This window comes from Gymnoscopelus microlampas (assembly GCF_963454915.1).
Source record: "Gymnoscopelus microlampas genome assembly, chromosome: 9".
NCBI classification, from domain to species: Eukaryota; Metazoa; Chordata; class Actinopteri; order Myctophiformes; family Myctophidae; genus Gymnoscopelus; species Gymnoscopelus microlampas.
This window is the reverse complement of record NC_139946.1, coordinates 15548539-15576257: the sequence shown is the minus strand read 5'-3', so window position 1 is coordinate 15576257 and position 27719 is coordinate 15548539. Positions and strand designations below refer to the sequence as shown.

At 40.5% G+C, this 27719-nt stretch overlaps 1 protein-coding gene across 1 annotated transcript; it reads left to right on the top strand.

The window, feature by feature from the left end:
• The first annotated feature begins 1928 nt into the window (after window positions 1–1928).
• Window positions 1929–15739, top strand: hykk.2 (hydroxylysine kinase, tandem duplicate 2). The gene is made up of 5 exons (XM_084065712.1): window positions 1929–2064; window positions 3583–3892; window positions 9404–9546; window positions 10612–10792; window positions 15196–15739. Exons 2-5 carry the CDS (start codon window positions 3589–3591, stop codon window positions 15639–15641), a joined length of 1074 nt encoding a protein of 357 aa, XP_083921838.1. The 5' UTR covers window positions 1929–2064; window positions 3583–3588; the 3' UTR covers window positions 15642–15739.
• The last annotated feature ends 11980 nt before the right edge of the window (window positions 15740–27719 follow it).

The window sequence follows — 27719 nt, the reverse complement described above, 5'->3', positions numbered from 1 at the left end:
AGGCGAGGTTTTGAAAAGAGTCCTACTTTGGCCATGACCCCATCTCAGAACAGGGCTGCGCTGAGAGGGCTTTCACACCAATCAGTACCAAGCATTGTTTGGGCCAGGGAATGTTCTTGCAGTAAGATGCTCCTACATACAACCGCAATGTCAAGTCTATTCTGCCGTATGGCTCAGAGAGCTGGCGAGTGGTTAAAACAGAGAATGGAAGTGATTCACAACGAATGCATCCGTCGAATATCTTTTTGGCCTAATAAAATCCCCAACAATAAACCGTACGAGAAAAGAGGGAGCCGGAGTATCACCAAGGAGATTTCACACAGATGCCTGACATAGCTAGTGGGACATGTGCTGAACCTGTCATGGGGCGAGAGAGTTAATGTAGCATCACATGTAATTTCAACCATACACCTTATCCATTTTTACGTTGGCTATTAAAAAATAGCAGATCTACAATTTTGCAACGCATACTTCGTGCCACGCTGCAAGCTTGTACATCATGCTATTTTGGAACATTTCTGAAAAATATCGAAAAGGTTTGGAACATTTTGAATAATCTTGATTTTTTTCTCTTCTGGGGGTCCGTGGCACAAAATATTTTCAGATGGGGGTCTGCGGCCAAATACATATCAATTTGGGGGTCCTTGACATGAAAATGTTTGAGAACCAGTGCCATAGGGGACGAAGAAGAGTAAGTAAATAAGTAATGTTCTCGTAGTGAAACAGGGCAGATGGACAGCTGGTGTTTGCTGTTAGAGACGCAGTGCATGTGCATGACTGACCAAGATCAAAATAGAAAGATCTGCTGTTCATGTGAAGAACACTACAGTGTAATCCTTCATCATGGCTCAGTTTGCAGACAATAAATCAAAATGACACCATCATAGAATAGCATCTTGTGATAAGAAGGTGCGAGGGTTTCTTCATGCATGCGTGTCCTCAACAAACTGAAAGTGTATGTGTGTGTGTGTGTGTGTGTGTGTGTGTGTGTGTGTGTGTGTGTGTGTGTGTGTGTGTGTGTGTGTCTTCATTCAAAGTTTACATATAAATATCAAACAGCTGGCACCTCGGCGTAACAATAAATCAATGGCCCCTTGTAGTATTACTGTAGTATTACCCTATATTGTTTTATATATATATATATATATATATATGTGTGTGTGTGTGTGTGTGTGTGTTATATATATATATATATATATATATATATATATATATATATATATATATATATATATATGTGTGTGTGTGTTATATAATTATGTGAAGATGGTCATCAAGCTCCAAAATGAAACATTAGTAAACATGAGTCATTTTGAGGAAGTAGGCTTAAGACTTTCACCATTGCAATCAATGTGTTTCATTACTTAAACATTTAATGTATTGGATATTAATCTTAATCCACTGCAGAACAGTCAACAATGATAGGCCTATACTATACAACCTCATTTGATTTAATTGGGCTTAATTGGATTTATAAAGGGCATATGGAGCTGGAGCTTGGAACAATGAGTGATCAATGAGGCAGAGAGGCTATAACACTGGAATGATTCCTGAACAATGAAGCGTTTTGAATTGATGCAAACATACTGAGTATGTCTCATTATGTAGTAGGCCTACAGTGGTTCTCTTTTGCCTAATTATTTGACCATTTGGTCAATGTTTTTATAGTTTGTTGATGACTTCTGATGCAGTAAGTAATGGTCGTAAAAGAAAAGGTATTAAGGTCTTAAAAGTCCTTAAATTGTCACTTTACTGTCATCCCCCCCACGCAAAATAAATCATGTGGGGCTCCCGACTCCCGAGCCACAGGTTGAGAACTACTGATATAGCCTATAGTAGCCTATCTCTGCGGAACTTTTACTCTGGAAAATGTGGAACTTTTCCAAACGGAAGTCCTGTCATAAAATGACATTATATCCTCCCAGTAACGTTATCATACTACATTATTACACCACGAAATAGCACGGATATCCGACCACTGAGCGTTAGATTGAAGTAACAGACTGATCTAACCAAACGTTTTGTCTTTATTGTCAGTGCAGTGAGTGAAGCCACGTTGCAGATGTAAGTAGGGCTACGGGGCATGTGTTTTGTTATTTACTATTGTAAGAGTGCACGTGTTGTTTCGTAGTGACTGTCTGTCTGGATCGTGGACATAAACTGGCTAAAGCGAATCGTACTGTACTGTGCAAGTGTAGTATTGGGCTTCTATTCTTATAGTGTTAGCCTTGGATCAAGAGTATCATAGATGTATTTTACCGAGTCTGACTTTCACTTTCATATCTACGATAGTCTTGGCCTGCACCCCCCAGTGCGTCCTGCACTTTCACCAGGAAAGCCCGCACTTCTCCGTACATGTAAAAAAAAAAATGTATAAGGTGCTTACCCTGTTGCCCTAAATGTTATCTAGCGCTGCGGAGTCTTTGTGCAATGTATTAGTCTGTATTTTTCAATAAAGAAGTGTTTTAATCCCGTCTATGTTGGATTCTGTCGGAAGTTCCCGTATTCCTCAGTGGGCGGTAGTGACGGTGCGCATCTGGTGAAAGCCGGTATTACACTCAATGTAAACAGGATGTAAAAAGACGTTCGGCCACAGACGGGGTTAAAACACATATCTATTGAAAAATATGGACTAATACATTGCACAAAGATTCCGAAGGGTGAGTTAACATTTGAGGCAACCGGGTAAGCACCTTATATTTTGCATTGTTTGGAGAACTATGGGCTTTTACTGGTGAAAGTGCAGGACGACTATGATAGTCTTGATCCAAGGCTATCCTGTGCAGACAGTCGGGTGGAAACCTTTGTATGTCCAAAACTGTTGTACTTTTCAGGGAAAAAAGAAGAAATAGCCTGTGTTCGAATGCATTAGTGTAGTTGTTATTTAATTAAAAGGAATTGTTATGCACGCTGGTTCAAAACAAAAAGATAACATGAATAAAATAAGTCTGCACAGACTGCTGCTGCTGCTCCTAGTAAACTTTAAAGGTATAGTATGTAAATGCCCTGTGTTTACATAACATAAATAACTTGATAAAAAATTACCCATAATTTCCCTCTATATCAGCCACTGGAGTGATGGGTGGTGTTTACCTGGCTGCTGTATTTGGTTGTTTTCACTGTTTGTTTTGGTTGCCCCAAAAACGTCCCTGTCTACCAAAACAAACAGTGAAAACACCAAACTACAGCGAGAGGGCAATGTGTAGATCTGCTACCTTTGTGTGACACTGTAGTATGACGTAGCAGGGTATTAATCTACAGAACAAAATATGAATAAATTAGGTTTCCAGTTTCCACCTGACAGTGACAATATCGTCTCTGTTGGGTGGAAACCTCATTATGTCCAAAACTGTTATAGGATTCAAATTCAAAATTTGTAAAAGTAGCAGATCTACAACCTTGCGACGTGTTTCGAGCTTGTGGATCTGCTACTTTTGATGCTTTTGTGTGTTTTTTATATGATCAAGTATACAAAAGAACACAAAACGTTAGAATATGGAGACGTGGTGGTTTCTGCCCTACAGCGACGATACATGTATATATATATATATATATATATTATTATTTTTTTCCCCTCATCAGGTCCAAATGTCTGTGAAGCAGCCCAAACCCAACCTCAGCCACGCCCAGGTATCGGAGGTGGTGAAGAGACTCTTTGGGCTGACCCTGTCCCAGGTCCGCCCGCTGCCCAGCTACGATGACCAGAACTTCTACGTGGTTCCCGCCGAGGGCGGGGAGTACGTCCTGAAGGTCATGAACTCGGAGGACAGCAAGAACCCCACTCTGCTGGACGTGCAGACCCACGCCATGTCTTTCCTCCACCAGAGGGGGCTCCCTGCACAGACTGCACTGCCCACAACCACGGGGCAGCTGATGAGCCTGGAGGACATAGGTAGGAGGACTTTACTGTTTTTATCTTTTCACTACGTAACACCTCATTACTCATTAGCCCTAATGGCTGTGATATTACATACCTTTCTTTCTTCTTTAAAAAAAAAATCGTTTACCCCTTTTTCATCCTCAATTTAGGCGTTATGCCAATTGATCCCCCCTCACACACATGTCTGTGTTGTTACTGCTGTTTTATCCTCCTACTGACTCCAGGAGCCACCACTGGGAGGACGTAGAGCCTTCGTCCTACTCCTCCCGCCCAACACTCCCTGCTGACAGGTGCCGCCCCAGACCGTAGGAATACATGCAGCGATATGTTACCTAGTGATGTCACTCTCCCCGCCCGCCGTCCCTCCCCTGAACACAGGCCAATTGTGTTCGTATACTGTAGACGCCCGGCAAAGCCCGATGCACCACGGTGGATTCTAAACCCACAACCTTCGTGGTGGTGAGCAGGCGCGTTAGCACTGAGCCACCCGAGCGCTGATATTACATACATGTGTATAATGGAATACATGAAATGATATTACATACATCTCATGTATTCCATATACACAGCCATAGATCACCCCCATGCCCTCCTGGGTAGTTGTGTGTGTGTGTGTGTGTGTGTGTGTGTAACTCACCCAATAATTAATCGCTGCGACTTGGGGTCAGCTTTTGTCCTCTAGTTTCATAACCATTTAAAAGTTATGGCTGAAAACGTGTTTAGTCAAATATATCTCCACTTTTCCACGAGCTGCACACGGACAACATTCTCGCCTGAAATGACCGCTGAACTGAACATATCGTCTCTGTCGGGTAGAAACCTCACATGTCTAAAACTGTTACTTTTCAGGATTCAAATGAAAAAATAGCAAAGGTAGCAGATCCACAAGATCAAAACGTGTCGCTTCACGCCACACTTCGAGCTTTCGGATCTGCTACTTGTGATGCTTTTGTGTGATGCTGTAGTATGACCAAGTAGTATCAAGTAGGGAATTCGTTTTACGAAGAAACACACAAAGTTAGAATACGGAGATAAGAGGTTTCTGCCTGACAGCAACGATATGAAAACTTCCTTTGGTGAGCACATAGGAGGCAGGCAGGCCAGAACTTGCAAATGGTTGTGAAACTAAATGAAATGAGCTGACCCCATGTCACAGCAATTAATTATTGAGTGAATAGTACACAATCAGTGCCACAACTTGTAATGCTGTCGCAATGAGTCAGCTACCAGGGAGAGCATGGAGGGGATCAATGGCTGTCTGTATGGAATACATGAAATGTATTTAATATCACAGCCAGTCTAGGGCTATGCGCTATACTTTTAATTGACTTTACTGAAAGTACAAGTAGGCTACAAGCATTTCACTGCCCACAATGACTGCTATGTTATGTCATTTATTGGACTATTTATTTTTCAGGGCCACATTGGAAACAAGGGTTTCATTAATCTTATACATTTATGTGCACATCCTGGGTTGAAGTTATATTGTGTTTGTGATGCATTTCTTTTACCAAAATCTAATCAATTCAGATCAGATAAAGGAATAGTTCAAAAAATGACTTATTTTCTATCAATTACACACCCCATGAAGTCTTAAATTCCTGGATATTGTTTTATTTTTGACGCATTCCGGAGCCAATAATTTGATGACCGGGTGTATTTGACCGGTATTTGACCGGTAGGAGACACAAAGAGACTACTTTGAGTGTCATACCGGATACATTAGCATCTTTCCGCCAGTAATCAAATTATTAGCTTAGGAATGCGATAAAAACAACTACTCCTGAACTACTCCTTTAAGCATAAGACAAATAAAACCATGAAACCATGGTAGGATGTCATGTGAAAGGATAATGAGACTGTCTGCCTGCCTGGACAATCCTATTAATCTATCGGGGAACTTGTTGGCACTTTTACTTGACCGATTAAAACAAAAATCAATTGTGGGTTAGGATTCTGATCTTAATCCCAACTCTGTCAAGTTTGATCTAAATCTGCTTAAACCTGTCCCAAGTTATTGTTGTTACAACCAAACATACAGACACTGGTGATTAGTTAGTCCACTAGCCATGTGTGTAATTATAAACACGTTTTGTTAAGCAAGGGATAATGCATGGGGAGGTAGTCATTATTGAAATTTAAAGCCCTTCAGGGCGATTAACCACCGAGGCGCAGCCGAGGTGGTTTATCGCCCTGTCGGGCTTTAAATTTCAATAATGACTACCTCCCCATGCATTATACCGCTTATTACACGGCTACTTAATAAATACATAAATACATTTACCCAAAAGTAACAACAAAACAAAGTATTTCCTTGCTTACGGCAATGAAAGTATTCCATAAGTATTGGGCTGGGCGGACAAGTTCGCCTCGCAAAAACAAATGACGAAATGGAAAAAAACTCGCCCCAAAACACACTCGCCCCCCATTCTATTTACTGCCGATTTGCCTGTAATACCGCCGGATTTGCCCCGGGGCGACTGTGTTTTGGGGCGAGCGTTTTGGTATTCCCCCGTTGTTGTGCCACGATAAACAAGGAAGCGCAGTGGATCAAATAGAATGACTTCTCGGTTATTGCATCGTCTATTTCTCACTTCAAATGTTTTCAAAAACATTCTTGAGAGCAACGTTTAGTTGTAAATGACATTGTTTGTTTGTTTACATGGCTGTCATGTTGGTTAAAGCATATAACCAAGCAGCACAGGTTGACATGAGCAGGTGTTCTGAGTCTCTGATTACACAGCGGTCCGTTATAGAGCTCATCGGTCATTATCCAGAAATAATGACCGATGACTGACCAATCAGAATCGAGCATTCAACCAAGCCGTGTAATAATGTTAGTTAATGTTTAAAAAAAAAAAGCCTTGAGCAAAAATATCCAGTATTTCAAGTTTCTAGGTCAGACACTTGCAGGAGATTCGTTGGCAGATGCACGTCGGCAGCACTAATGTCAGTTGACGTTTCACTACTGTTTGAGGAGGAAGTAGTTGTGTGTGTGGCTGTGTGCTCATTGTGTACAGTATTTGTCAAACTGTACGTTTTGGCTGCTACTGCGGTTATCCAACCCGCAAGAGGCTTCAATATTTGTCCTGAGGGATACATTGTTAAACAAACCTAATCCACAATACCAAGCAGTGTTTATGATACAGCTCTACGGGATTAGCAGTTGAGCTCCATGATTATCCCTGTGGGTTTCAAACTTTTTCTGTGCCCAAGGCACACCAAAATACCATCAAAGTTTCCCTGTTATTTCCAGCAGCAGTGATTAAAAGTACCAGTAGGATTTAGCTTCACACACCTGAGTGCTTTTCTATCATACACTTGGATTAAAGTCCTTCCACGCCGTTTCACAAATCAGAGACTGGGACTTGACCTGACAAAAAAAGTGAGATTTTATTTTGCTTTAATAGAATAGAATCCATGCATACATCCATGCATACAGTGCTACAGTACTTTGATGCTATATTGTATTTTATTGTATTGTATGCCTGAGCTTACTGTGACTTATTGTGGCACCTTCACACGACCTGACATTGAAGGATATAAATCCAGATTTTTGTCTGTTTTCAACTTGGGCTTTATTTACATAGTTGTTGCCATCATGCAGATTGATTTGAATAACAAGTGCCATTGCACATACTGGAATCACAGTATGTTAAGCATGCGCGCGTGTGCACTTGTGCGTGCGGGTGTGTGTACTATTTTTCTTTACTGTTTTTGTTTTGTCTTTATTCTATTTGGTTTTCTTACCCACACTGTTGAGGAAGCATGAAGTACCAGAATATCACTAGCTACAGCGTTGCTACTGCTGTATTGTTTGTGTAACAGTTTGGACATTGAGCCTTATAAACCGTTTAAGACCCACAATCGGACGTTGTGTGCAAAACAAGTATTATTAGTAGTCCAGTGTGCCATTGTCCAGTGTCCTTTACTCCCAAACTGGAACTGTCCAGTTTGGGATCTCTCACTGATTGGGTTGGGATATGGGTGGGCGATGTGACATTAATAGTAGTCATTTTATTTTGGTCATCCCATTATATAATTTGATGTGAAATTTAAAATAAGGCTAGGACCATTTTAACCACATTTCTGGTATTCTGGCCATGTCAAAAATACCGGAGCATTCAGCGAAAATAGCAGATCTACAAACTCCCAAGTCGCTACGCCTAGTGAGTAGTGACGTGTTGTGAGTTTGATATTTGGCATGGGGGGGGGGGGGGGGGGGGGCAAGATAGACCTCTGAGGAGGACCCTGGTCAACGAAGTATATAGGTTTGACTTAACCCATTAAATCAAAACCGTGAAAATTGGTGCAAATCTTTGAATATACTATATTTTTAAAGTGAAAATGTTTATCTCAAATATTCTGGAGATCCATGGAACAGCATATTTTGAGATGGGTGTCCACGACCAAATACATATCATTTTGGGGGTCCTTGACATGAAAAAGTTTGAGCACCACTTTTCAGAAAACTGTTAGGATTTAGAAGATATTTCTAGAATTGGCCTCAGGTCTTAAGGGGTTAATGAAGGGTTTTACTGAAAATGACTGTGTAGAAGTAAAGATGATAAGACAACACATCTTCCTTGGAGGACAACAGAGCTCTATTTCAAGTTTTGAAGTAATGACCGCAACGAAAAGCTTATTTTCCAAGTCAAATGTGTCAAATCTACATAAATGTACCCCAAATGAGCAGATAATTAGTTTCTGATTGTGCATTATCTTAATTAATGAGCAATTGAACTCTCTTTTTCCCTTGTGTGCTGATGTATGCTTTTATTGTAATTCCTCGTGGAATGACATGTCTTTGCTGCAGTCAACCACCTTTATCTTAGACCTCATGAGCTCCATATTAAAGCAAATGCCCTGATGTTTGCCTTTAATAAAAGAAAGGTTAATAAGAGGAGAGTTGTGTGAAGTGAGTAGACTGGTATTTTAGTTAATTGTTAATGAATATTAATGCAATGTAAAGCGCTGGTAATATAGGAAGTCACCACACACTCAATGGAACTAGTTTTTGCTTTATTCTTTAATCGCTTAACCTGGCATCCATATATTGGCAACATTTTCAATGGACAAAATAGCGGATAAGGAAACACACCCGGTTATCAAATTATTGGCTTAAAACAAAAAAAAATCCATGAATTCAAGGCTTCATGGGGTGTGCAATTAATAGAAAATAAGTACTTTTTTTGGGTGAACTACTCCTTTAATATAACATCACAATCGTCATGGCTATTCAAAAATAGCAGATCTACAAGCTCACAGTGCGTCACTTCGTGCCGCGCTGCAAGCTTTTACATCTGCTATTTTTGATTTATTGTTTATATCAAATTTTGAATAATTTGGATTTCTTTTTCTTTCTCTTCTGGGGGTCCCTGGCACAAAACATTTTCAGATGGGGGTCCACTGCCAAATAAATATACATTTGGGGGTCCCTACCCTGACACAAAAAAGTTTGAGAACCACTCCTCTAAAAAGTCATTTTCACTTCATGAGTTCTTTTGTCCTCTCTCCTAACAGATTGTGGGTTCGGCCCTCAGAAGTATCTTGTGCGGCTGCTGACTTATTTGCCCGGCAGCACCATTGCCAAGGTTCCTGTCTCGCCACAGTTACTTTATGAAGTTGGCAAGGTGGCCGCCAGGATGGACAAAATCTTTCAAGAGGTAACTTAATGGCTCTGCTGAAAGCTTTTGGACATTTTCAATTATTTCTAGGCATTTCAATGTTTTACGGCATTGTGGTCTTCAGGAGAAGTACTACAGGTGGGCCGCAAAATCTTTGTGTGATAGGAACTTTATTTTTATAAACCACTTGATCCCTAGCATCCCTATTCTGGGGGTTCATTTGCCGAAAATGGCAGATCTACAAGAGCTTGTAGAGCTGCTATTTTTGGTGAAGAGGTTTGGTGTAGAGGGAAAAAAGAGCAGACCAAGTACAGAGCCAAATGTGAGGTTTACTAGTAAGTATTGAGGTTTTAAGTGGTTAAATGTCTGAAAATACACATTAACATCAATCCAAAATATTAATAGAAAGGATAACGTATAAACCAACAAAAAAACATGAATTTACACAACACTGACGATGGTGCTGTCAAACAAGTCTCTGAAGCTATCTATGAAATCTATGAAAAAGTTTAATATTCAACACAATTTTATACAATATGTAGTGGGGGTCCCTGCTTCATCTCTCTCAGCTAAAGGGTCCTTGGCCTGAAAAACGTTGAAGACTCCTTTTTTATTAAACGTTTTCATAGATTTCATAGATAGCTTCAGAGACTTGTGTTGTCCTTTTAACATTAATAGTTAATTAGTCTGACTGTACCTCGTGCTGTTTACATTTCTGACTAATAAAGTATTCAATCAATCAATCAAAACCCTCACATCGGTTCATGATCACCAGAGTTTATTGTCATAAATAATAGTGCATTCTTGAGTTTAAAATCCTCTCCATTTAGACCTGAGGCCGATTCTAAAAACGCCTTCTAAATCCTGACCTATGGTTTCTGAAGAACTTCAAATATTTATTCAAAAATTACAAAACAAGTATGTTGCTATATATATATACTGTACATAGCAACAGGAACCCCAAAAGGGGTTCCCGTCCTGAAAGGTATAGTTACACATAGGGGTTCCTGCCCCCAGACCTTGTATTGAACTGTACGTCCCCGTGCTTGTCTTTGCAAACTGTTAATAAAGTATTCAATCAATTCAATCAAATCAATCAACCAGATGGAGCACCCCCATCTCGGCGTGCTGCACAGAGACAAGTTCATCTGGAGTCTGTCCAGCATTCCTCTCCTGGAGCCCTACCTCTGTCACATGGACACAGAGCCTATCCAAGCGGTGGTGAAGGCTGTCATGGAGCAGTACAACGCCTGTGTGCTCCCTAAACGCTCCTCTTTTCGCCAGTGTGAGTATAATAACATGTACTGTCTGTAACGCAGTGGTTCTCAAACTTTTTCGTGCGAAGGACCCCCAAATTGATATGTATTTGGTCTGCGGACCCCCATCTGGAAATGCTTTGTGCCAGGGACCCGGCCAGGGAGGTTAAAAAAAATCCATTCTAAGGTTTCCAAACAGTGTTTGGGCGCCGTGTGTGTGTTTTGGTAAAATAGAGGTGCTTAGACACTTCAAATTGTCAGACCTTCGATGTGAACAAGTGGCCTATCTAGACGCGCCTCATTGACACTTTCTATCTGTCATGGTCGTTACGTTTAGATTTGTTTTTATGCAATGTTTGTATGATCATTTTACGTATTGTCATTAGCATCCGGATTCGATTGGCCAAGGTTTGCTGCTGCTTTTTTTTGAGAAAGAAAATCAAACTACCTCTAGTCTCAAAAGGTCACACACACACCCTTTCCTATGGTATTGTTTCTGGATGAAAGTTACTGGATGAAATTGATTCTCCACAGCAGGTACACGCTCACATAGCACAATTTTGCACATGCATGCTGGTGGAGATTTCCCTACAGCAGCTTAACCCATTAAGACCTGAGGACCCAATTCTACAAATGTCTTCTAAATCCTAAGAGTTTTCTGAAAAATGTATGTTGCTATATCAGTGGTGCTCAAACTTGAGCAAAAGAAAATGTCCAAAGACCCCCAAAATGATGTATGTATTTGGCCGCGGACTCCCATCTCAAAATATTTAGTTCCCCCAGAAGCAAAGATTTGAGTAAAAAAAAATCTCTTTAAAAATATATATATTCAAAGATTTGTCTCACTATCTAGGCATAGTTTGCTTTGCCAAATACAGTAGTACATTGCTTCCCAAAGTGGGGGCCCTTGGGGGTCCTTGGGGAGGGGGGCAAAAGTATTTAACATGGCATCACAATTAATTTAACCACTTTATCCATTTATACGCGCTGTGAGCTTGTATATCTGATATTTGATTTTAATTTTTAATTTTTTTTTATTTAGATTTAGATTTGTTTACACAAATCTTCTCTTCTGGGGGTCCCTGGCACAAAACCTTTTCAGATGGGGGTCCTTGGCCAAATATAAATTTGGGGGTCCTTGACACTGCAGTAGTAGACTCATACCAGCTAATGTTCCCCCCAGAGAGCTCCAGCCCTGTCCTCAGTCAGGAGGTTGTGAGAGAGGCAGGTTACCTTAGGTGAGATTTATAGTCATTGCAAGGAGGCTGAGCAGCTTGGAAACTAGATTACTAACTGCTCAGTCTGAGCTTTTACTGGCAATGGAGCAGACAGGCACAGTCAGTCTCGCATCAGTACTCTCATGTATTGCTCTCTAAATCAATTTGCATTGTGATTATCCTTTTATGTCAATTTATGCCCGTTAAAAATGTCTGAGTGGGCGGTCCGGGATCTTATGCTCAATGTAGCCTGACAGCGTGTCACGGGTTTGAGTCCAGAGCCCGGCGGCCTTTGTTGCGTGTCATTCCCTGTGTCTCTCTCCCCGTTTCTTGTCTTTCTTCACTAAGCCTTTACAATAAAGCCAGAAAAAGGCCCAAAAATATCTTTAAAAATAAAAAAATGTTTGAGTGACAAAAGTGGAACACTAAATGTCGACATTCCTTTTATCACATCATTACCTTAATCAACTCTAGTATCCCTATTCTATGTCATAATGGGTAGTCATTCAGCAAACATTCAGAGGAAATTGTAGATCTACAATAAGCTCACGACACGTTGCAAATTCAACCTTTTTGCTGTCGGACAGAAACCATATTTCATCTTTTCATGTTTTTTTCATAAATTAATGCCTTTCTTCATCATACAAGAGTGTCGCACAAAAGTAGTGAAAATAACAGATCTACAAGCTCACAACGCCTCACGGTGCGAGATTGTAGATCACCTATTTTCACTATTTTTTTTATATTTTTAAAATGATAAAAACAGTGACGACTTGCTTGTTTGTGATCTTTGATGAAATGTTCTTTCCTGGGGAACCCAGTGAATGTGGGCACTCGAAATATTTGCCAGGCTTCACGATGTCAAGTCAATTATGTTTACTAGACCATACCCGGTCGACGCATCCGTGGGGGGATATGCGCACATGATCTGGCAACAACCCGGGAGGCAGTTCGTCCCATAGCTGGGCAGCCCCGTAACCATGGCGACAGTGTTTGACACAAAAACGCTAATAAGAAGCTGAGATTTGATGAAATTGAAAAACGGGCTTCACAGTTAAGTTCAGATGGTAATGGTCAATGGCTGTGTGCAAAATCAGAGCAATTGCTCCAGCCACTGAGGAGAACCGGGTAGCTTCACCTACTCACCACTACAGAGGTTACTAGAATTATAGTAGGATAAAGCACTTAGAAAAAAAGTTAAACAGAGTTGAACATGGGAGTCAACTGCAACTTCAGCCAACTTTATTAATCCCAATAGAGGCAATTAGTTTAGTGTAGCTTCTCCACAAAGACTGTAACATTCAACATCATACTAACAAACAGTACTCCAAGGAGGTAAATGTGCAATCATATTATCTTAAATATTCCCAACAGTAATACAAAATAAAATGTAAATAATGAATTAAAAAGAATGAACAAAAAAACCTATGGAATATTTAAAAGACGTATTGCCGGGGGGTGAACAATTTAGAATAGTGGTTTGTTTGGGTAAAACATAATGGTGCCCTGGAGGATTATAATAGGACAGAAGATAAAAATACATACATGTTTGATCATAACAAAGAAACAGCATAATACAAACATAACAGTCCATCAGTGTGAGGTAAGAAGAATCAATAAGACAAATATAATAAAAACACTAAAACACTCGTTGATGGTGACACATCTGTGCTGACTTTAGCCAAAGCTTGAGACTGGTTTTAAAAACTGCAGAGCTTCCTGAGTTTCTAATGTTAGTGGGTTTTGAATTCCAGGGTTCCCACGGTCATGAAATTCATGGAAATATTTTGATACATGAAAAAGATAATCAAATGTATTGGAAAATGTTTGGATATGCATTGTTTTTGGCTATTGATATTGTTCACAAAAACATGTCCCAAAATTAAAAAAAGAATTATGTTGCTATACATTGTCTCTTTCGGGTGGAAACCTCATTATGTGCAAAACTGTTACTTCTCAGGATAGAAAAAAAAATCACACCCTGTGTGAAGGAAGCGGTGCCTTTGGGGCGGGGCGTAACTCATTTCAGTTCGTCCCTATTGGTGGTCTGAGTCCACTTACCAAATTTGTACTTGGTAGCATGCTGCAAACTGGAATAATGGCTGTTTAAAGCCCAGCCAATGGGCAGACAGAGGGGGCGGGGCTTAAGTAATTATAGTTTGTCCCTATTGGTGGTTTTAGTCCATGCACAAAATTTGTACTCCGTAGCATGCTGCGAACGTGAGTTATGGCTGTTTAAAGGCCAGCCAATGGGAAGACAGAGGGGGCGGGGCTTCAGCAATTCATGCTGGTCCCTATTGGTGGTCTAAGTCCACATACCAAATTTGGACTTGGTGGCATGCTGCAAACTGGAGTTATAGCTGTTTTAAATCCCGTGCCCTAAACAGGCGGATGGACATAACATACGCGGGGGGTCCCTGGACCCCGCTTTGATAACTTCAGCAATTCATGCTCGTCCCTATTGGTGGTGTAAGTCCACATACCAAATGTGGACTTGGTGGCATGCTGCAAACTGGAGTTATAGCTGTTTTAAATCCCGTGCCCTAAACGGGCAGACGGACAGAACATACGCGGGGGGTCCCTGGACCCCGCTGTGATAACTTCAGAAATTCATGCTCGTCCCTATTGGTGGTGTAAGTCCACATACCAAATTAGGACTTGGTGGCTGGCTTCAACCTAGAGTTATAGCTGTTTTAAATCCCGTGCCCTAAACGGGTGGACGGACAGAACATACGCGGGGGGTCCCTGGACCCCGCTGTGATAACTTCAGCAATTCATGCTCGTCCCTATTGGTGGTCTAAGTCCACATACCATATTTGGACTTGGTGGCATGCTGCAAACTGGAGTTATAGCTGTGTAAAATCCCGTGCTCATCATCCCGTGCTGATACGGACGGACGGACGGACATACGGACAAAGTCAAGTGTAGAGCGGTTGGCACCGCTAAAAAACCATCAAAGGTAGCAGATCTACCAGCTCAAAACGCAGCACGAAGCGTCGCGTTTTGAGCTTGCAGATCTGCTACTTTTGATGCTTTTTTGTGATGCCTTAGCATTAATTTACGAAAAAACACAAACATTTTGAATATGGGGATAAGAGGTTTCTGTTCGACAACAGCAATATATAGTAACTACTAAAATGACACAGAGGCGTTCCCCGCTTGAAAGGTATAACCGGTCTAAACGGGTTAAACATGAATGTATCTCTTACTTCCAGGCATCAATCACGGGGACTTCAACGACCTCAACATCCTGGTGCAACCCAGCAGCGACACCGATGGCTATAAGATCTCCGGCATCCTGGACTTCGGAGACATGAACAGTGGCTACTTCATCTATGAGCTAGCCATCACCGTCACGTACATGATGATCGAGAACCCCAAACCCGTCGAGGTGGGCGGACCCGTTCTCGCAGGCTGGGAGAGCGTCCTTCCCCTCAACCAGGCGGAGAAAGACTCGCTCTACATTCTGGTGCTGTCCCGGCTCGTCCAGTCTCTGGTCATGGCGCGGTATGCGGTGTCCCTGCAGCCATGGAACGAGGAGTACCTGATGACCACGGCCAAGACCGGCATCAGCATCCTCCGCCAGCTGTGGGAGCTCGGAAAGGAAGAGGTGGAGAGGCAATGGTTCCAGAGCGCTGCTCAATACACTACAAGGGAGTAACACATGGGTGTTCCTTTGGGCAGGTGGATTCGAATACATAATTAGCAGTTTGTAAACGGTTATACGATAACTTGGTTTCATCACTCTACTACTGTACACTACGGTCATATGTTGCACAAGATGGTCCAAATTGATATTAGGTGCTGTATTTCAACATGCTACCTTCTCGGGTTTGGCTTCTAAACATTTAAACTTTAACTAAAATGTTTAACGGTTAGAAAAATCACCAGCTGTTTAAAACGGAGGCGAAAAGTAAACTCAAGCAATAATGTGGGCTTATACTGTATATATAACTTTGAGATAGTCAGTTGGTTTACTCCCACAGCACTGGAGTAATGCAACATCAAACACCTGCCAGTGATGTCGAGTGACTCTTGCGGCGGTGATATCAGTTCAAACCCCACTACTCCCCAGCAAACATCAGTGTGGGCATTCACTTTGAAAAAAGTGCTACAAAACTTGTCAAGAAAGCTTGACCAGGTTGATTGTCAAAATGACCGCCACTGATGAGCAGCCAATCTCTACCGTGGAAGACAAGGATTTCATAAAGCAATATGTCTTATGTTGAACCAGAATATGTGATGCGGAGCCGAAAAATTATAATTGCAGAAATTGACAATCTGTGGTGTGAATACAGCAAACATAGTTGTCACCCTTCACATTTAAACAGTTAAACTTTTTTATTTTCACTTGGGTAAATGTTTAGCCATTTGGCTAGTTTTGCACATCCTTAGTATCTTCATTTACAGTATCTGCACTTTATGGTTCATTAGTTAAGCAACAGTTCAGGACAGATCATGGTACTGTATATTGTGGGCCTCAGGCTAAACAACCTGCCTTAGCTTTGTGACAGCAGAATGTCCCTCCAGGGATCAATACAGGTTTATCTTAGTGCATCAGGTAGTGTATCAGGGCCTCTGCAGGCTTCTAATACAACTAATAATAGATACAATGTGAGTGTGGTTTTAAACGTGGCGAGGGTGGGGGCTTCTTGATGTGAGCTGGGAGTGAGTTCCATAGGGAGGGGGTGGCGACTGAGAAGGCCCTCTCACCCCACTTCTACATTCTTCTTGTTTAATGACAGCCGTAAAGTAAGGTCTTGCTGTGTTCTCCAGATTGTTGATCTTGGTTTCTCATGCTCCTTCGACAGAGGAAAAAGAGAAGAGTAAAAGCACAATGGCACTTGAGTAGAGGTTTAGTTGTGTAGTTACTGTACCTTGCCATTATGTACTCTGGGAGATATATCTTCAATAGTTGCTCCGTTGATTAGAAATCGATATGATTACAAAGATAGATATCTCAAAGGGTCACAAACTCACCCTTTTCTATGGTATTGGTTTCTTCCAAAAGTTGCAGGACGAAATTGATTCTCCACAGCACGCTCACATAGCACAATTTTGCGCATGAATGCTGGTGGGGATTTGGCAACAGCAGCTTAACAGTGTGTGGCTGAAGTTGTTAGTAGAGTATCAATCCCTTTTTCAAACGTATATTTTGCTTTGCCAGATATTTGGCTCGTATCAGCTAATGTTGGTAGCGTCCCTCAGAGAGCCCCAGCCTTGTCCTTAGTCCGTAGGTTGTGAAAGAGGCAGGTCATCTTAGGGGAGATGTCATTTCAGAAGACTGAGCAGCCTTGGAAAATAGATTGCTACTACTGTGTGTGTGTGTGTGTGTGTGTGTGTGTGTGTGTGTGTGTGTGTGTGTGTGTGTGTGTGTGTGTGTGTGTGTGTGTGTGTGTGTGTGTGTGTGTGTGTGTGTGTGTGTGTGTGTGTGTGTGTGTGTGTGTGTGTGTGTGTGTGTTCTTATGTGTACCTCGTTTCATTCGGTGCGGTTAAAATTATTAATAATTGCGGAAGAGCCAATGGGGTTGAAATTACTAATAATTGCGGAACAGCCGGTGCAGTTGAAATTATTAATAATTGCGGAACAGGACGAATATAATTGAGAGTACGCTTGAAAGTCTCCTACGTTTATTGTAGACAAGTGGCCTAACTTCACACGCATCAGTGAAGCTCACGTCAATAAGAGCTGCTATTGTGACCGACTTGCAACCTTGTAGTATTGCTTTAACCTTTTATAACTTTCTTAAACCCCTAATTGATCAGCTTTAGTTAACTTTAGGTTTTAACCCATTAAAACAGGGAAAGCATCTGTGTCATTTTAGATTTTAGTTATATAAGTTTTTCAGAAAACTCTTAGGATTTAGAACATTGGTCAAAAATTGCAGATATACAAGCTCACAGCTTGACTGTAAGGAGGCTGCATTAATAATATTTACAACCTTATTTTTGAATATTTGTGATGAACACGCCCCAATTAAAAAGTGTACTGTTAGGAAGATCAAAGCCCCCTGGCTTGATGAAGAGTTAAAACATTTTTTATAAAAGAGAGATCTAATCCTGAACCTAAAGTCTTGTTTTACAAGGTGCTGTTATTGAACCGGTTAAAGAGGCCAAGTTGTCGGCTGTGATTGATGCAAATCAACAAAATGGTGGGTAAAATGAGTAGCAACATTTCAATGATTTGAAGAGAAGTACATCTGTTGACTGGCTCAACAGTTAAACTTGTATTACAATCACTAGTTCTGTCCAGTCTTTATTATTGCCCAACAATTTGGTCCTTCAAAAAAGGATTTTTCACTCAGAACAGGGCAGCACGCCTCGCTCTACGCTGCTCTGGGAGGAGTATGTACGCCATTATGTTGAGTGGATGCATGCTGCACTGTCTTGGATGAGAGTGGATCAAAGGTTGGCTTGTAACCGTGTGACATTTCTGTTTAAAGGGATAGTTCACCCCCAAAATGACTTTCCTATCGATTACACACCCCATGGAGACTTGAAGTCATGGAGATTGTTTTGTTTTTGTCACATTCCTAAGCCAAAAATGTGATGACCGACGGCGGCTCCAGTCCGGAGACATTAGCATATTTCCGCCAGTCATCAAATTATTGGCTTAGGAATGTGACAAAAGAAAACATTCAAGGAATTCAAGGCTTCATGAGGTGTGTAATTGATAGAAAATAATAATTTTTTTGGGTGAACTACCACTTTAACATCTGTCATACTGGTAAACCTGCACATTTGTAATTACAGATACAACCCACCAATACTAGACAGGCTATGGGTGGTCACTTTACTCCTTCTTTAATACCAAGAACTAATGCGCTTAAGAGAACGGTAATGTATAGAGCAGGAACACATTGGAATGGGCTGTACGGGCCACATATAATAAGGATAGACAATAAATCAAGCTTCAAAAATAAATTGAAGGAAGCCGTGATTAGTGAAGAAGTTATGTTTAGTTAGCCTGGGATCCAGACGGCTTCGCTACGTTCGGCGAATTTTGTTTCTCAATTCTCACTCGCTATACAGTCTGGAAAGCCTCCTATCTCCCTGTACCGTCGGGAGAAACCGAACCGCGGCTTCTGATTGGTCTGTAGGGGGGGCGGGACCAGTGTTGTCCAATGTAAAACTCAAGTCACTTCCTGACTTGTCTATGGCATTAAAATATGAGTCAAATAGGAGGCTGGCCAGACTGATAAGCGAATTGAGAAAAAAAAAATAGCCGGGCGGACGTAGTGAATCAGGCTGGATCCCAGGCTAATGTTTAATGTTTGAACTATGAGTAATTGGATGTACAATTTTTTGTTTGTAATTTTTTGATTTTTAAACCAAAAAGTGATATACTATGTAATCATTTATAGAATGTTTGAAGATCTTTTTTTTTTTCTAATTCCATTGTATTGTTTTAATTGCATTGTGAAGTGTGAATGTTTGGACCCCAGGAAGAGTAGTCTTCACTGAGGTGAGGACTAATGGGGATCCGTAATAAATAAACATAAACAGTGCGTCACTTCATGCAAATCTTCGTGCAAATCTTCTCTTCTGGGGCGTCCCTTGCACAAAACATTGTCAGATGGGGGTCCGCGGCCAAATACATATCATTTTGGGGGTCCTTGGCACGAAAAAGTTTGAAAACTACTGATTTAGAAGGCTTTTTAGAACCGGCCTCATGTCTTAATGGGTTAATTTAAATGTGGGCTGAAGTAACTTGACAATATTTCATGAGTGCAGATTGTGGTTTTGTGTGGTGGTTACAATATATTCAAAAGCAGACATCTGGAAGGATCTTGTTGAGCAAACTGCCGAAACAGAAATATAATATGTAGATCTGCTATTTTCAAAAGGTTTGTATACATTTGAAAACTTGAAATGGGACCTTCTGTGTAATGACTGCTTTCTACTTTTGGTACTTTAACCCATTGAGACCTGAAGCCGATTCTACATGTCTCCTAAATTCCAACAGTTTTCTGAAAAACATATGTTTCTATATCAGTGGTGCTCAATCTTTTTCATGTCAAGGACCCCCAAAGTTATATGTATTTGGCTGCGGACCCCCATCAAAATATTTTGTTCCAGGGACCCCCAGAAGCAAAGATTTGAGTTAAAAATGTTCGCTTTAAAAATATATATATTCAAAGATTTGCACACATTTTCACAAATTTTCTAAAATAGCAGATCTACAAGCTCGTGTGAGCTTGTATATCTGCTATTTTTGAATAGCCCAAAGTGTAAAATAATGCTTTTTAGCTCAAATCTAAAAATGACAAAGTTCCAGGTCTTAATGGGTTAAGTACATTTTTATACCACTACTTTAGTACTTTTACCCAAGTACATTTTTAATTCCTGACTTTTACTTGTAACAGAGTATTTTCTACATTACAGTATTGATACTTTTACTTAAGTAAAACATTTGAGTACTTTTCCCACCACTGCATACAACTTACTAGAAAAATACATACAACAATAGAAATACAATAGTATAGAGCTGACCATAGTTTTAGATGAACATGTAGGCTGTAGAACCACAGCTATAGAGTGCAGGCCTGAGGAGAGAAACAAAGATAAACCAGATGTTACTAAAAGCAAGAGCGAGACAACTCTTCATTAACCCATTAAGACCTGAGGCCGGTTCTAAAAAGTCTTCTAAATCCTGACAGTTTTCTGGAGAACGTGTTGCTATATATCAGTGGTGCTCAACTTTTTAATGTAAAAAAGTATATGTATTTGGCCACGGACCCCCTCCATCTCAAAAGATTCTGTTCCAAGGACCCCCCAAAGCAAAGATTTGTGTTAAAAATAGTGATTTTTCAAAAAATAGCATATATACAAGCTCATAGCGCGGCACGAAGTGACGCGCTGTGAGCTTGTATACCTGTTGTTTTTTTAATATAAGTATAAAATAATGCTTGTTTAGCTCAAATCTAAAATTGCACAGATGCTTTCCCGGTTTTAATGGGTTAAGGCCTTCTGGATGTAGTGTTTTCATAAAAGAAATATATAATCCATTTGATTAATGATCCTCTGATTAACATCCCTCTACATATTTTAGCAATCTGTTGAATTTATATGGAGACACTACATCCAGAAGGCTTAATGAAGTGCTGTCTTTGTAATTAAAATTAATATTAATTTTGCATTCCAAAGAGCCTCAATATCCTTTCAGTGTGCAAGCCTTTTCTGTAGTAATACATGTAAAATAGGTAATCATGTTGTTTTCCTGTTATCTGCTATTACAATCTAAAATTTTACAAATTATTTTGTAAAATTTCACCATAAAGAGGCAGTATTGTGTGTCATGTATGCAATGTGACAGTAAAATCCAGCTAGTCTGTGTTAATTTATCCATTTGTAACTCAGTTTTAACCCTGACTCGAGGATTTTACTGGGGCAATATGTCGCTGTCCCATTACTTCAGTCAAATTCAGGGTTGCAATTTAACATGAAAGTAGCGAATAGATTTGATCAATTGTTCTGTGCTGTTGTTTCAGGGACACATTATTTTTCATACTTATGTACATGCATACATACATGTAAGTAAGGTCATACCTGTACGTACATACATACATAAATGTATACTGTGCGTTTTAAGTGGAGAGTAGGCCGTCTGCTCTCTTCTTATCTTTAGTGATACACAGAGAAGTTAAGAGGACAAGATGATCGCCTAAATAGAGAGAAGGTACTGTAAGATTAGATGCAAGGCCAGCTAACCACCTAGACCCTCTACAGCATACTTAGCAAAACGTACCTGAGTTGCATTATATGTGGTGTACTCTTTTTTTTTTATCTACGCCAAATTTCTGCACCGAACATAGCTAAGCTTGAAGCTTGTAGATCTGCTAGTTTTGGCGATTTTCCCTCACATAAGAGGAATGTGGGGTTCAAGTGGCTATTGGTGCATGTGCATACATGAAGCATGACACAGTAGACATAGATAGTTGCAGTGGTGGAAAGTAACTAAGTACGATTTTGAGGTACTTTTACTTTATTGTAGTATTTCCAAATTTGTTATACTTGTACTTCTACTCCACTGCATCTCAGAGACAAATATTGTACTTTTTACTTCAAAAGATTTGTTATACATTTTATACAGCATTTAAAACCAAATGGGACATTCTGCATAATGGGTACTTGTACTTTTGGTACTTTAAGTATATTTTGCAGTACTACATTGCAGTATTGATACTTTTATTTAAGTAAAACCATTTTGTACTTTTACAACCACTGGATAGTCGACTGTCATGGATAGAACATGAAAACAGCCAACGGCATCTCCATTGCCACAAAGTGCTTACTGTAGGCCACATGTTACAATTTTACAATGTAGGCATTTAGCAGACACTCTTAACCAGAACGACTTACATTAAGCGAGGTAAACGCATATACATCAAATGCAGAGAGACAGTGTAACAAAATAAATTCCAGCACACATTCTGGGGCAGCTGCAAGTAGTTAAATGTATAATTTTAAGCCACCTGGAGTATCCACCTGTATCCCTCTGCAGCACAAAGTGTACTGAAGAACAAATCAACCACAGCTGCTGCTAGACTAGTCTCCTATTTCCCAGTAGGCACATAAACACAGATGCCATGCATAATAAACTCTTATGGTTACCATTCGAGGAAAGTACATTCGTCAGCAATAGCATTTATATTATAACACTAAATCTAAAATTAGGGTTAGTCACTGACTTATACAGTCAAAATATCAAATGTATATTTTCACAGTCTCTAGAACTTCCGGTGTTGACCAAATCACAGTCAGTCACAGGTCCCACAATCCAATACCGTGGAAAAAGATCATAGTCATTTATAGTGCCATCATCAACCATTGGAATAGCTGCAACCTTCACAAACGTCAATCTAATAGCAAAGCCTCATCCCAATAGGGCATAGCAGTGGCGGACATTTTGTGGTTCCACAGATAGAAAGCCCATATTTTTTTCCCATACAGATCAAATGTTGTATGGTCATGATTCGCCAGGAGCCTGGATGGCTTGGTTCCAGGCTTAAAAAAAATCTGTGAAACCACAACATGGCTATGCTCTATACCAGTGCCATTTTACGAATGCATTAATAAACTGCCGACCAACAGTCACATTGATGTGTCGGGTGGAAACCTCATATGTCCAAAACTGTTACTTTTCAGGATTAAAAAAAAAAATAGCAAAAGTAGCAGATCTTCAAGCTCAAAATGTGTCGCTTCAAGCCGCGTTTCGAGCTTGCTGATATGCTACTTTTGATGCTTTTGTGTGACACTAGTATGATGAAGTAGGGCGTTAATTTTCGACACAAAAAGTGAAAATATGGAGATTAGAGGTTTCTGCCCGACAGCAACAATGTGATATAATGGATTTTGGCTGGTGCCAGTCCCTGTAATCAGCTAATGGGGGTCCTTTTAAAGAAATAAATTGGACCAACATAATTATACACAACACCAGATGCATTGTACAAAGACTCATTTTCAACTCTGTCCACACACAGATTTTATAAAGGGAAATGAAAATCGAGAAAAATAAATATCATCAACAGCTATTATATACGGTAACACAATTTGGAAGGGACAGAAGGGGGTGGGGAAAGAAAGGAAAGAAAGAGACATACAGAGGGAATTGATCAAGTCAAAATGATCCATTTCTGTTTTGCTAAACGGGAACCTTCCATTTCAGGAACTTTTGTGGTTAGAAGGTAAAAAGTATAATCTGCAACACAATTGTATACAATATGTTGTGGGATCCCTGCTTCATCTCTCTCTCAGCTAAGGGGTCCTTGACCTGGAAAACGTTGAATACCCCTGTTTTACAGTGTACAATGCTCTATAGAATTACCTTTACCCTGCTGCTATCACTGTGCGCGTACACACTTTAATTCACTTTGACCTTTAGAAGTCTAGGAAGTGTTGCCGTTAGCCTTCGTAGAGGAATGGTGCTTTATTAAACTTTATCCAAATTCTATGGGCCCTGCTGGCTTTAACATTCTGGTAAAATAAAATGAAAAATAAAAGCATTTTTGGGCCATTCAACCTTGGCGAACAGCATTGATGGAGTTACATTTTATTAACCTTGAATGAAAAAAAAAAGAAAGGGAAAATTTAAACGTTGACAAAGTTGACTAAAGTGACTAAAAAGAGAGAGAATCTGCTTGGTCCTTAGGGAGGGGGTGCAATAGCAATGTGCAGTTTATTGACACTGTCCAACAATTCTTCACACTTATCTGACCCTATTTGAACCTTGAACCACTTAAACCCTCTAGACTTAGTAAACTGGACCTGAGTTGGCTCTCTGTCTACACCAAATGTCGTTGCCAAAAATAGCCGATCTACAAGCTCATAACGTGTAACGCTGTGACGTGTCGAAAGCTTGTAGATCCGCTGTTTTTGGCTAATGTTCCTCCCAAAATATGAATGCTGGGGTTCAAGTGGAAGTCCATATCTGGTGCGGAATTCAGCCTTTTAACTTTACAGAATGAGATTCAGTTGTCTTATCCCCCTCCCCCCCCTCTGTCCAAGCTTTTACATGTGAATCTACAGTAAACGAGCTGACAACAGCAACGCAAAGAGTTCATAGATGGGCTTGGTGCATAGGAGTAAGAAAGAGAGGGAGGACATCAATAGAAATTAATTCTAAGATTTTACATGGCAGAACAATCACCTGCAGGCTGCAGGTATTGTTGATTTGATGAAATCTTTCTGCTGGGATCGTTTTAGGACACCTGTACAACAGTCGGGCAGACACCTTGTATACCCATATTTCAACTTTTTATGTTTTTTTCGCAATCTGGGAACCCATTAGGTAAAAAAAAAAAGGGAACTCGGTTTGGCTCCTCCTCTTTCATAGTCCACTTCCTCCCTGGTGCTTCTGTATTTATTCCTACTAACAACAACACTTCATGTTTAGGGCAGTGGTGCCCCGAGAGATTCGTTTTTTTCGTAATTCAATGCCCTGCTTCATCATCAAGAGTGTTGCATAGAAGTAGCTAAAATAGCAGAGAAAGGAACGGTATTGGACATACAAGGTTTTTCCACCCGACAGCGACCATATTCACTTTCTCAGTTACAGGTTTAGTTTAGTTTCTCGTGCTATTGAGCAGATGGAGAGCGTGAATCGGTGTTCTGGGAAATGTCCTCGGTTTGCTCAAGATGTTATGCTTCTGTCAACGCAAACATCTGTTGAGATGATGACCCATATGTTCTGAGCAAAGATACTAGTGTATTATTAACTAGTGTACTGTGAAAGAAGGTGCAAGGAGCTCTGTTCCGGTGCTGATGTTGTACAATCCATTCCTCAACTACAGTGGCAGTCAGCCCGCTAGAAACATGTCCCATGGGCATCAGCATACATCTTTGTTCTTCATTCTTTGTTGTTCTTGGTGCTGTGACGATTACGTTGTGAGATGTGAGGTGTCAGCTGTTTGCCAGCTTTGTTAAGAGGGTGTAGGAACAGCACGCTGTGTGTGAAAGTGTGTATTTTCAGGCGAATTATTATTGCTGTAGGAAAAAAACAGCGTGAATCACAAAACAAAATATAGCTGCAAGCAGCGATAATACGGGGCCAGGAGAGAGAAAGAAAATTCCTTTAACAGGTCAGTTCATGAAAGTCCTTGCGGTCTTGTTTCCAATGAGGGCCTGTGAGCAATTAGGGGTTAAGAGTCTTGCTCAGGGACAAATTTCATTGACACATTTGCTGACCTGGCCTGGAATCGTACCTGGGGCAACCAGAGCCTCTGGCTCCCTAGGCGGGCTCACTAACCACTCAGCTATGGCCGACCCTCTGAGAGAGCGAGAGAGAGAGAGAGAGAGAGAGAGAGAGAGAGAGAGAGAGAGAGAGAGAGAGAGAGAGAGAGAGAGAGAGAGAGAGAGAGAGAGAGAGAGAGAGAGAGAGAGAGAGAGAGAGAGAGAGAGAGAGAGAGAGAGAGAGAGAGAGAGAGAGAGAGAGAGAGAGAGAGAGAGAGAGAGAGAGAGAGAGAGAGAGAGAGAGAGAGAGAGAGATAGATAGAAACGGAATAGATTGAAGAGAGAGAGACATGAAAACGGAATAGATTGAAGATAGAAACGGAATAGATTGAAGAGAGAGAGAGAGAGAGCCATGGAAACGGAATAGATTGAGTCATGTTTTTTGCAATTCAACTTAAATGAGTCTGCATCAAGTGAGGCTTGAACCGGCAACCTTGCGGTCGTGAGGCACTCTTAGGTAGCTGCAACACCACCTATAGTGCTATAGCTTTGTCCAGGCTGATATTGTCTGTTGAGGATCACAAACTCTTGCCTTCTGTCATGACCCAAGGCCCTGTTTCACTAACACTAAGATCACTCGTTCACAAACCATTTACCATTGAAGAAATTGTAAATCTCCTCAGAACCAAAACTAGAGAAAGTAGCCGATCTACAAGCTCACAAACCATTAAAAGTTGTCAGATTGTACATCGGCTATTTTCACAATGAAGTATGTTATACATTGAAAAAAAAAATACTCTCATTGCTATCTGAAAAGTTGTGAGATTGTAGATCAGCTATTTTCACAATGTAATATGTAAAAAACACTCAATTAAGTATTTCATGTTATCTTTAACAATTGCAAATGTATTCATTGATAGTCATGTTGTGTGAAATGCAACTTAGATGAAGTCTGCACCAAGTGAGGCTTGAACCTGTGACCTTGAGGTTGTGAGACATACACTTAAGCGGGACGCTATTGGACCAACAGACAAACCTCTGAAAAAAGAGATCACGCTGATCATACAGTTTCACGCAAATAGCTGAAAAATCCTGGGTTTAAGTGTTTTTCAAACTGCTCAAGATTGCGGACAATCTAAGGGCGGTGCTTACTGGTCAACGTGATAGATGTGTTCCTCATTAGTCAAGGCACATGTGTAAGCAGGTCTAATGGCTGTCGGCCAAACGAGGCATGACTTTTGCCTGTTTAAAGTTTCAATTTTCAAAAAATTGCTATAGCGCCCCCGTTTGACCAATTGGAGTAAGATTGGTTTCAGTGATATTTGGAATGGTCCTTTACATTTCTGCAAAGTTTCAAAGAATGGTAAGTCTGCATGTATGTGTTAGGGGCAGATGAATAATTGTCATAAAACTGCAATATTCATTGGCTCATTAAAGCTTCATTTTTTCACTTATGGAAGATATTTTGCAAACGTTTTTTGGTATAGGTCCAAAGTTCATGTGTAAAAAGTTTCGTGCAGATTACTCAAAAATCCCAGGAGGAGATAGGTTTTAACTGTTTTTCATATAATTCGAAATGGTGGGAGATCTAAGGGTCAGAGGTCAAAAGTCAGAGCGTGAAAGTTGTTCATCATGAGGAGACGCATGTGTGTATTGAAGTTTTATGGCTGTAGGTAAAACAGGGCATGAGTTGTACCTGTTCAAAGTTGGCATTTTCAACTGAGTGCTATAGCGCCACCTTTTGACGAAAGATTGTGAGATTTATTTTTTGATCGTTTTTCATGACCATCTATCATATGGCCGAGTTTCATAAAAAGCGTATGCACGGTTCAGCCAGAACTGGCAAAAACGGCAGAAGAAGAAGAAGAAGAAGAAGAAATGGAATAATGCGAATAACAATACGGGTCCATGCTGGAAGCCTGGCCCCGTAATTACAGTGCATGTAGTCAAACATTCACATTGCTTTTGACGGATTAAATATTAAACACATCTAAACACATCATGGGAATATAAATCTAACCAGTTTCCAAAGTACATATTTCACTTTATTTGACTATTGGTTTGGTAA